Source organism: Rhagoletis zephyria, unplaced genomic scaffold (genome assembly GCF_001687245.7).
Source record: "Rhagoletis zephyria isolate East Lansing unplaced genomic scaffold, Rhagoletis_zephyria_1.1 Rzeph_scaffold_05425, whole genome shotgun sequence".
NCBI classification, from domain to species: Eukaryota; Metazoa; Arthropoda; class Insecta; order Diptera; family Tephritidae; genus Rhagoletis; species Rhagoletis zephyria.
The window spans coordinates 18717-30155 of record NW_016162508.1 but is presented as its reverse complement, the minus strand read 5'-3'; the positions used below and the strand labels follow the sequence as shown (position 1 = coordinate 30155).

At 41.6% G+C, this 11439-nt stretch overlaps 1 protein-coding gene across 1 annotated transcript in view; it reads right to left on the bottom strand.

Annotated features, from left to right (window-relative positions):
* Positions 1 to 11185, bottom strand: part of LOC108372081 (POU-domain protein pdm3) — a gene marked incomplete at its 5' end in the record, with an annotated part of 20841 nt that extends 9656 nt beyond the window's left edge. Inside the window, 4 exons of the mRNA XM_017627723.1 lie at positions 5256 to 5659; positions 6062 to 7967; positions 8236 to 9048; positions 10810 to 11185. Coding sequence (XP_017483212.1) covers positions 5256 to 5659; positions 6062 to 7967; positions 8236 to 9048; positions 10810 to 11185 — 3499 coding nt within the window. The remainder of the gene's footprint in view (positions 1 to 5255; positions 5660 to 6061; positions 7968 to 8235; positions 9049 to 10809) is intronic.
* Between the last annotated feature and the right edge of the window lie 254 nt (positions 11186 to 11439).

Below are 11439 nucleotides of genomic sequence, written 5' to 3'. Positions count from 1 at the left end.
GCTCGGGTATAAAAAAATGTTTCAACGGAATCGTAATAATAACATTTTTGTTGCTGTTATTTTAACTTTTTTCAAAGATTGGTATAAGAAAAACTTGAATAACTGAACCTAAACTATTCCGATTTAGACTTATGGGATCTCAGTAGAAAGGTATTTTCGCACTCTTTTTATTTCTTTGCTAATAAACTCCTTCAAAGGATGAAAGGGACAGGTAGGATAAACGAGCGTCAATCCGAGTTGAATTAAAAAGTTTTGGTATGTGAAAAAATTGGAATACGAATGACTTTTTTCCACAGAAATAATAATATCAACTAAGTTCCCATAAATCTAAATCAGAATAGTTTCTGCTAAGTTATTCAAGTTTTTCGTAAATCAATCTTTGAAACAAGTTAAAATTCAGCATCAAAAATCTCATTTTACGATTTCGTTGAAAAGATTTTTAAATATTTTTTTGCAGATTTTTTAAGTTTAATCTGTGTTGTCATCTCAGGCGATGTTTTTCAAGAAGTTCTTTAAGAAACTATTTTTATTCATAAAAAAACTCCATTTTTGGAGGTATTTTCAAATCGGTCCAGCTCGCTTAAATCTTAATATTTTTCCGAGATATTTTGGCGGACGTCTTCAATTATAATAACTTCTGCAATCCGGGCGGAAAAACCGCCGCTGATGCTGTCTAATGTACATACATACATTTAGAATTGAATCGAAATTATGTAAATAAGGCGAAGTTTGTTATAACAAAAATAATGAAAATAAGTCAATGTATCGAGTTNACATTTAGAATTGAATCGAAATTATGTAAATAAGGCGAAGTTTGTTATAAAAAAAAATAATGAAAATAAGTCAATGTATCGAGTTTTGAAGGAATCTTAAGTCAAACAAGTGACCACACGTTGATTGTTTTTTTTAATTGTCATAATGTTTTTCGGGCGGGAGACCATAAAATTTATGTTTGTTTCATTGAGTTTTGTTAAGTTTTACATATGCAGTAATTTACAAACGTTGCACACCAAGCTTTCAGAGCAATCTGAATAGTAGAGAATTGTTAAAGAATTCCTGAAGAAATTATTATTTCCCTTTCCGATTTTTTGCCGAATTTTCTAAGATAAAAGGTAAATTCATACAAGGTGGTGTTACCGGAGCAGCTGATTTAAAGGCGGTGATTGTTAAAATGATATGATTTTTGTAAAAATTTTGTGTTTTGATTGTCATCGTGCGTATAGTTTGTTAGTGTAGTTTTTGTTTGTGCTGCCGCTATAACTTTCTATGAATTCGCCTTGAAATATATTGTGCACCCTTGGATTCTTTTTCAAAATCTCGGAATAAAATCTGTGTGTCAGTATTTTTTCATAACTTTCTTTAAGAAATCGTACAGAAATTTCTTTACGAGTTCGTGCCAACCATTTCATATGTTTTTCCTTGAATATTCGTAAATAAATCGTTACGGACACCCGATACCCTTAAAGATTACGTAAAGACTGGGAGACTGTCTTTTCTTGATTTTGAACTAAAAACAGATTGCGATCATATTGTACTAGCTTCATAAAGGAGTATAAAACCGCAAAATCACGCTTACCGCTCTAAAATCATGCCCCAGGGAGCATTATTTCACTGCTCGCATAGAAGTCCTCACACTTCAGTCCTAAGCGAGTTATAAAGTGAAGGCAAAAACCGAAAAATCTCCTTTATTCCTAGCTTATGGAGATCTCCCTTCAAGTTCTAGTAGAAATATGGAAGTATTAAATGCAGTGAGTGGCGATTTTATTTATTTGTATTTTCCACACCAAATTTATCTTATTTTTTATAAAAAATGTATTAAGTCAATTCGATAGCAAAAACCATAAGAATCATTTTTTTATGTCATAGGGAACTCGGAAAATGCAAGAAATTTTCGTCGAAATTTTGAATTTTTCAATTCGATTTTTAAATCTTGGAGCACGCAGTTTTGTAGCCCACTAAATTTGAGTGCAAAAAACTGCAAGTTTAAACTCGCTCAAAAATTACCGTTGATTTTCGAGAATTTATTTCGTTGAGGCTGTTGCATACCTTCTTTCATATAACAAAAAAAAATATTGTGTTCATCAAGTGAAACTCGCAATCATTATTTGATCCGCAATTTAAAACTATGAAACGCGCTTAATTGCTTCTTAAGCACCGCAAACTGCATTGCTTTAAATTAAATTTCGTAAGAAATAAGAAGTCACGCCTTTGCTATCAGCAGCAAATAAGCTGCGGCGTTGCACCAAACTTCCGAAAAATAATTTATCGCCAAAGTGCATCAAATATTCCGGGGACAGCGCTGCGAGCAACGACGAAGAAGACAACGGCAACCAAGGCAGTGCCGCCTTCCGTCTTTCCTCGCGCAGCTTTACTGCGAAGAAGGCATATTTAAATGTGCGCATAATTCATGCAACACGCGCTACAACAACATGCAACAGCAGCTACGTAGAACAACACAACAGCTACTTGCGGCGGCACAATGTTTGCCTTAATTACTCCTAATTGACGCTTACAAAACTTGAGCGCGCGTCAAGGCGAGTCACAACAGCATCCGCGCGCTGGCATCAACCGAAGGACCTCACTCTATGCGCCACCTTTATTTCCGACACTTGTTTTGCATTCAGTAGTGGCAGGAGTTTGTTTTTGCATTTAATGACACATTTCACTTGCAAACTAAGTGTAATAATAATGACAATAGCAACAACACAAACAGCTGCCTTGAATAACAACTATGCATTTTGTTTTATTAGTGCCGCCGCCGCCGCCGTCGCCGCCGTCGCCGCACAAGCTCCAATTTCCAACTATTGCCACTTGTAGTTAGTCGCTTTTCCGTGTTGCTTTCGCTTTATTGCACTTATTATTGTTGTTGCCATTGATGCTACTAATGTTGCCATAATACCTAGCGAATAGCATGTCAGCCTCCGAATAGCATGCTGCTGCTGTGTTGCATGCAACGCGGCAATATGCAATAAGCTTCGGTGGCAAGTACAAGCATGCAGCCAGTTGTTGCTTAATTACTGCGCATCGCAACAACAAAAACAAGAACAAAAATAAATAAGCGCACCGTAGGGACTATCAACCTATTTGTAGGCAGTAGTGGGGTTTTAGGGAGACGACTGAGAGTCGCGCTGTGGAGACAATATGATGCTTTGCATAATACTCGTACTCTTGCATTAATAAATAAATCAAACGGCACTCATCGACTTGCAAGAAGCTTACACAAGTTTATCCTTGCCGCTGAAGACAAATAGTAATTACAACAGAAACGTTGGCGGTGTTATTGCCACAGCATTGGAAAGGATTGTGGGGCGTAGAAATAAGCAGTTGGCCCAAAGTGGAAAACAAGGACCTGCATACAAATTTTGGAATCAAATTTGATAGATCCTCTTACGCTTATTCGCATTTTAGAGCCGTCGGTATACCATACTTGGAGCCCTTTATCAATCCTAGTTAATATCGCTTCACCGCAGTCTCCTTCAGGAATTCTAACATTGTAGGGTTTGTAGAAAAATAACTCAGGATCATCCAGGAATGGCTTGAGAACCGCTAAATGATCCCGAAGATCTCCATTTTTCATGCTGCCACGTATTGAGTTGGGCAGCCGTGAGGTGCTCTACCAAGCCTATTTTGCAATCCGAATGCACAAAGGAGGAGTGCCAGTAATAACACCGAGGGTATCCGTTGGAGAGGTGCGCATAGCTCTTATAATGGCCACGCAGGCCAGCCGGTGCTGCTTGCTCAAGGTGACACCAGCGTGTACTTACCATGAATTCCCTGGCAGGCATAAAACGCCCTTGTAGCCTTGTTGATAACATTCGAGAGATGTGAGTTCCAATTGAGCCTTTCGGCCAGAGTTACCCTTAGATATTCGCCTCTTCTAAGAACTCGATATCTTTCCCTGCCAAGGGAACTTCTGTGGTGCTAATATTTAGTAGATCGACCTCGGAACTAGGTACCAAAGCTTTATTGTTATTTTATTAGGTCCTATTTCGCTACTATATTATCCNTAGATATTCGCCTCTTCTAAGAACTCGATATCTTTCCCTGCCAAGGGAACGTTTGTGGTGCTAATATTTAGTAGATCGACCTCGGAACTAGGTACCAAAGCTTTATTGTTATTTTATTAGGTCCTATTTCGTAGTTTACCTCAGTGATTCTCTCTCGGATTAGCTACTATATTATCTATTGTTTTAAGCTCTAACTCTATTTTATTTATGGTGAAATCCGAAGATTCCATAAGACTTTTCAAGGTACTTAAGGAAGTGGATTGGTCACTGACTTATCTGAGTATTTGTTGACCATGGTGCGAACTCATGTATAGAAGCTAGGTAGGGATTCACTCGATCGGAAAGTCGCCGTAGCCGATGGNAGTCGCCGTAGCCAATGGGTCAGAGCAACATCAAAGTTTTTTTCTAAAGCGGTCGTCTCTCGGCAGGTAATGGCATACTCCGAGTGTACTTTTGCCATTGCGTAAAACTGCAGATCATTCCAGTTGTGCAATAACATCGAGAACACCACAAATTAGATGAGAAGATCGACCACCAACCACTTATGTACATAGAAAAATGTGAAATCTCCAAATATTCATTCATTTTTAAAAGCTCAGTCACATGCACGGCATATTGTTGCAAAGTGAAAGCTTTCTTAATTTGGAAATCCTTATTGGGTTTCTCGCCAGAAATGTTCGGCAAACTTTTCTCTAATTTACAAACTAGTTTATTTGCAAAATATTCGCTCTGTGCAATAACGCATCTTTCAAGTTATGCCTTACTTTCTAGGCATCAAATGAAACTTTTGGAAATTTTTGTTACTTCCTCCATACATATTTATGTCCCTAGATGTGTGTCACTATGTTGCAGGCAAGATAATAAAGTTGTGATTTTACTATTTACCATTACCTATAATTAAAATTTGATAGAAATGGTAAAGCAGGAAACTATCAACAAGAAAAAAATGTTTGAACTCAACACGAAACAAAAGCATAAGTATTCGGAAGCCATTTGACACACAAATATTTCATTATTAATACGAGAGTATGCATATTCTAAAATAAGTTACACAAATCTAAAATATCGAGATCTACTAATTACTTTATTAGTTTCTTCGACATACATATGAATGCGGCATATTAGGAAATTTTCAGCAGACCATTCGTCTTTGCAAATTCAATCCAGTTTTGGATTTCCTAATATGCCCAATACCTGACTTAAATTTAAAATTTGTTAGTAAGGAAAAAAGAGTCGATCTTTACTCACTCGGTGAATCCAATAGAAGATCATGTGCGCCACTCGAACCCTCTGTGCCGTTGGGTGAAAGCTGTGACGATGGCTCTCCGTGGCCACTGCCGCCGGTCCTTTCGCGCTCACGCTCTCGTTCTCTATCGCGTTCTCTTTCCCGTTCCCGTTCCCGATCGCGGTCACGTTCGCGTTCCCGTTCACGCTGAAGTACTGCACTGGTCGTCGGGCTGAGCTTCATCGGATGCATGCCATGGTGTGGATGATGCACCAAATGTGAGGCGGCGGATGAGGTGTTTATGCCTAGCGCCGATAAACTGGGCCCCGGCGATGTGGGCGAGGCAGATGAAGCACGTATCGCTGTTGCCGATGGTGGACCCAATGATTTTGTTATGGTCAATTCACCATTCGCAGAGGCGGAGAGTCTGCAAAGAGCCGAAGTGAAGTGATTATTAATTATTGAGTCAAAGCATTTTTATATCGTTCATGAAACAAATGAGAAGACGCTTTACAAGTATTTCAAATTAATTCAAGATATTTAATAGTATTTGTATCAATTAGCAAATGTTCTTCTTTTGTTGCTGAGCATCAATTTCGCAAGAGAAACAAAAAATTTGTTCATTCATCCCGATCATTAAAAGTTTTTGTGCCTCTGGGCGCATGTTGCATTGGCTCCTCACCGAAGTCTAATTAGCGCATCGTAACTTATCTTGCACACTCACTGACTTACTCACCAGAGTCCCTCAACTATGGTGCTGCGCTTTTTTTTTGCTGTTGTAGTTATTGTAAAGTGTCATATCATGCAACGAAATATTTTCTGTGCTTACCTATTCATGCTATTGAGCATGTTAGTCGCTGCAGACGTCGCAGATGAGGGTGGGCCACTGACACCCATGCTCATCGATGCACCGCCAGCGCCCCCGCCGCCTACACCCATGCCCAGCGGAGATGTTCTCAGTCCGCCGCCACCATTTCCCAGGAAATCGTGTTCGTGTGGTGAGCTCATATTGTGTGCATGCTGGCCGTGTGGCTGCTGTTGTTGTTGTTGTTGTTGTTGCTGATGTTGATGATGATGCAAGTGCGTTATGGCTGCCACCGCCGCCGTAGAGCTGGGAGAGGGCGAGTGGTTGCGAAACAATTGACCAGCACTGTTGCGCAAAGGAGATGAATAGCCTCTTTCGTTGGATGCTGTTGACGTTGAAGACGACAATACGCCGATGGCCGATGATGCGGAAGCCGAACTTGTTGTGACGCCTGCCGTCAGCGAGTGTGGATGATGGTGCAAGTTGTGGTGGGCCTGATGATGGCCTGGATGATGCAGGTGTGAGTGATGCCCGTGTTGGTGATGTTGATTGCCACTTGCGGATACCGATGCGGATGCTGTTGACGCCGCTGCATTGACTGAGGAGGATGTGTTGGAGGTGGAAGTGCTCAGAGCATTCGAAGTGCAGGAGGAATTGCGACCAAGGGCTGTCAATTGTGTTGAGCTAGCACCGGAGCCAAGTGTCGGTGAAGAAGAACGTCTCAAATGCTCGCGGTCACGTTCCCTTTCGCGTTTCAAAGAATGGTGACTGAGATTGATGCCACCGCACACGCCACTACCGGGTCCATTATTTAGCGAGCCGCCGCTACGAGTTGGACTGCGTTTGATGTGTGTCTCAGTGCGTTCGGAGCGGTCACGCTCGCGTTCTCTCTCTCTATCGCGGTCACGGTCACGCTCCCTTTCTCGATCTCTTTCCCGCTCTCTGTCCCTGTCGCGGTCCCTATCACGATCGCGCAGCGCCATTGTGCACAGGGAAGTGGACGAGTTAGGCCGCGGCGATGGCGTTGAGTTGGCTTGGTGACCTGAACCCATCCCGCTACCGCGATGGTGGAAATGATGGTGGTGCGAACTAAGTCCAGGCGGCGGCGAAGCGTTCACATCCGTTGGCATATGCATTGAAGCGGATGCGGAAGATGAGCCCGCTGACTTGCCATGCTCGCGGTTCGGCGAGGCGAGCTCATCTGCGGGATGTCGTAGCGAGTGGTGGGAGTGTGGATGCAGTGAGTGATGGTGATGATGACGCGGTGACGTTTCTTGTTTGATGTGCAGCTGCTGTTGCAGATGGAAGGCGGCTGCTGCAGCTGCAGCCGCTGCTGCTGCGGCGGCTTTTGTACTTGACGATGAACTAGAGGCGCTTGAACGCTCTCCCCCACTACCAATGCCATGAAGGGGAGGAGATCTGGCTGGCGAATGACCGCCGCGTTCAGTGTTGCGCGCTGCTGCAGCTACGGCCGCGGCAGCCAAATGCAAATCATTTGACAAAGCATGCGTATGTGCAGCAAGGTGATGATGCGGCGGAGGCGGCAGGTGAGCAAGATGTGGCGGTTGCGACGCCGATTGCTGGTCAGCGCGCTGCTGCTGCGCTTGATGCATTGCTTGGGGGGAGGCGCGCAGGTGATGTTTAGCTGCAGCAGCCGCGAATAGTTCCGGGTGTAGCGCGGCCAACAGCTGCTGAACGCTACTCGAGAATAAGTTCGGTTTGAGTAAATTCGTTGGTGTTTGTGCTAGTTGGGGCAGGGTTGAGGCGTGCTGGAGAGCGGCTAGCGCTGGTGGTAGCGGAGGCGGTAAGAGCGCTTGTTGCTGCTGCTGTTGCTGGAATGACGCGAAGGCGCCGAAATTCTGCAAAAACTGCTCGTTGGTGTTAATCTGCGGGCTGACCGGAATTGTGAGTATGGTCTGAACGGCAATGCCTGGAAGCGCGGAGTAATAGTAAGAATTAATAAAATTTCAAATGTTTGATAAAACAAGATACACGTTTAAGCTAATTAAAGAAGAGGACTTCTGGAAGGATATGCTTTTTGCTAGAGGACATTAGTCAATTTTATCTCCTTTATTTCTCCTTGCTTCATATTTCGCAAGCGTTTCCCCAAAATTTTTTGTAATCCCTCTTTTTGAAAGAGCACCGCACCCTTCACTACACTTAAATGCTAAAAACAACTGGACTCTTTCTCTACTCACCTTGCGCCGTTGGTATGAGCAGCTGCGCTCCCTGCACGCCTTGCACCAACTGCCCCGAGGCAAGTATCAATTGCGGCATTTGACCACTCGCCGTTGGTGTTGAAAGCGTGGGTGGCGGTGAGGCGGTGGATGCCGCACCAGCTGCTGCTGCTGCCGCCGCAGCTGCTGCAGCCGAATTCAACACGTTTGCCAATGTATTCTGAGCCATTGTCTGTGCCTGCATCGAGCTCGAATTGGGAGATGTACTGCTGGGATTATCCTGACCACCGCCGCCGCCACCACAATTGCCGGCATGTGACATGACTTTGTTATTATTGTTAGAGGCCGCTGCGGCAGCGGCTGCTGCGGCGAGCACATTCGAAGCGGAAAGAGCACTGGGCGAGCACGGAGCGCTGTGTGGGCCGGTGGCAGTGGCGCTCACCGAGGGCAGACAGGCAGTGATGCCACTATTTCCACTCGCACCGGCACCAACAGTCAAATTGAGCGGCGAATTGAGTGCTGCTGCTGCAGCCGCTGAAGCGCTGATACCTGCCGCTAATCCCTGAAGACTTGCTAATGCTGCAGCCGTCGCCGGAGTGACATTCTGGCCCACACTAACCGGCGTGGCCGTGCCGTCGGGTGGTGTGTGCAGGTTGGGATGTTGCGAGTGGAGATGGTGGTGATGATGGTGAATGCCATTGCCGCCGCCATTGGCATGTTGCATGTGATGATGTTGTTGTTGTTGTTGTTGCTGCTGTTGTTGTTGTTGTTGTTGCTGCTGCTGCTGAAGCGTAGCTAAATTTTGTAATTTTTGTAAATTTATCATGTCTTGCACTGCGGAGTGTAGATACGGTTACGAGGAGTGCATAATTGTTGTTGTTATTGTTATTGGTGGATTTGTGAACAACATTTTGTTTTTGTTTTTGATAATGAAGTTGAATGCGATGGTGACGGCCAATGTGCAGTGTGATGGAAGCAGAGCGGTGTGTTAGGGGTAGGAAAGAGTAAAAATGAGACAAGTTGCAAGTTATTAGTAAAATTGTGTGGGTCTCGCTTTGATGAGTTAAATTATGTGTTCTGTGTCCTGTGTCCTGTGTCCTGTGTCTCGTCTGCAGGCCATTACAAAGGTCTATTATATTGCTAGTAGGTTGCCTGTTCGCTTGTTTTGTATGAGTAGATTTAATGTATTTTGTAAGTACATATGTGCAAGTGTGTGATGATTCTCTGTTTCGGCGATTAGTTGAACAGTTATGGGGATTCCCTAAACGCTTAAAGGATACTCGAGTTAATTGAAACAATTAAAGGGTTAAATTTGTTGAAGCGAGAGGGCCTTTGCATTTGAAAAAAAAATAAAAATAAAATAAAAATTGTCTTTCAATATGAAAAAGCTTAGAATGGCAGGTTTTTAGCTTTCTTAAGCTCGGTCTAATTTTTTGGGGAGAGTAAAAAAGGGGCTGAGAAGGGTGTCATTAGGTACAAGAAGCTAAGTATGGCTGCAAGTATTTTATATACAGAAAAAACAGCCATGATTAAACAATTTAAAAAAATTCAAATAAAAAATAAAAATTGCTTTAAAAATCTATCAATTTTCTAATCAAAAAGTTAACGCTAATTTACAATCGGTTTCGGTCCCTAAATTATTTTTGAAGAAATATACGTATTAAGAAATTTATATATTTCTTTCATCTGAATAGTATATATATAATTCCAGTTTTTACTCAAATTTTCCGTAAAAATTGCTAGTATTTAATTTTATTGATCGTGATGTTTATTATTAATTCTTTGTTGTTTTATTTAAAGTTGTAAACCATCTTAAGCTGATTCATCTTCTACGCAAATTAGTTTCAAATAGTCCACAAAAATGTTTTTATCAGGATCATAAACGATTTCCTATTAAAATTTTAAAATTTCATAAGAAAAATAGTAAATTACTAAAAGCTTCTTTTTTTGTAAATCGCTGTAAAATTTATAGCAATTTTTACCTAATTCATATTCAATTACAACTAAAATTAAACTCTTCTAAATTTCAAGGTCAGAACAAAGTGTTTTCCAAAACAAATAATATCAGGAATTTTTTTATTGTAAATCATTCGAACTCCTTATTTTATAAATTTAATTTTTTCAGTTCACAAGAATTTTTATTGATTAACAGAAATTTTACAGTATCTCTTTAATTTTAAAATTTTTGTCTTTCGACACTAATAAACTTGAAAAGAAAAAAAAGGGCAAATGAAAATCAGTGAATAAAACAAAATTAAGCTCAGTTTTACTATTTATTACATATTTTTGATGAAATAGCCAAAAATCATTAAATATATCTATATTTTTTGAGCGGGCACCAGCAACAGAAGTCGTAAAGTGCAGTGCCTATTTAATCGAAAAAATACAAATAAAAGAAAAACAAACGAAAATTTTAGCTAAACCCTAAATTAAATATAACGATTCCTTTTCACATTGCGTCTGAGCTCTTTTTTCTAAAATGCTGCAACTTCATTAATTGAGAGGACTCCCCCTGCCTTGTCTTGTTGTTATTGTAATGTTTAAGTATGAGTATTTCTTTTTTTTTTATAAAATTGGCTCTCGATATGTACTCACTAGTTCCGTTTAGATGCGCCTGCGCTGCCGCTGCTGCTACCGCCAATGCTGAAGCTGAAGCCTTCGCCTGCTGCTCGTGATCCTCAGCATCCGACAAGCGACTAAGTTGATCTCGGCCATCGCAATCTTCGCCCACATCGGTGTCGATTTGCATTGGCTGCGGCGAAGTGGCTGGCGACATTTCGTGGGACTCATGTGATTGACGCGAATGAGCATCATTGTGATTGACCAGTGAGGCAGCCTTGGCTAAACTCTGATAAAATTCCAATTCCTTGACATGATCCTTGTCGTAGGAGTTCTGATTGTGCAAGTCATGTAGGCTGCTATTACTAATCGGTGAATTAATTTTATGGCTGATGATCTCTTTGTCGTAGTCCTGAAGAGAGAGAGAGAGAGAACAGAAAAACGATTGATATATTTGTGATATTCCAGATTTCGTGTCGAAATAAATAAATATTTTAAATAGTACTGAATATTGTAGTACACTAAAATAATGACACATTGAAGTATTTTGTATACAAAGCAGCTATGTAATAGCAATTCAACTGACGGTCAACTGTTGCATTCGATAGAGAAAAAAAATTGCTCATACGCACTGTCGCTTCCCTACAATAAATGCCAATGCCAGTC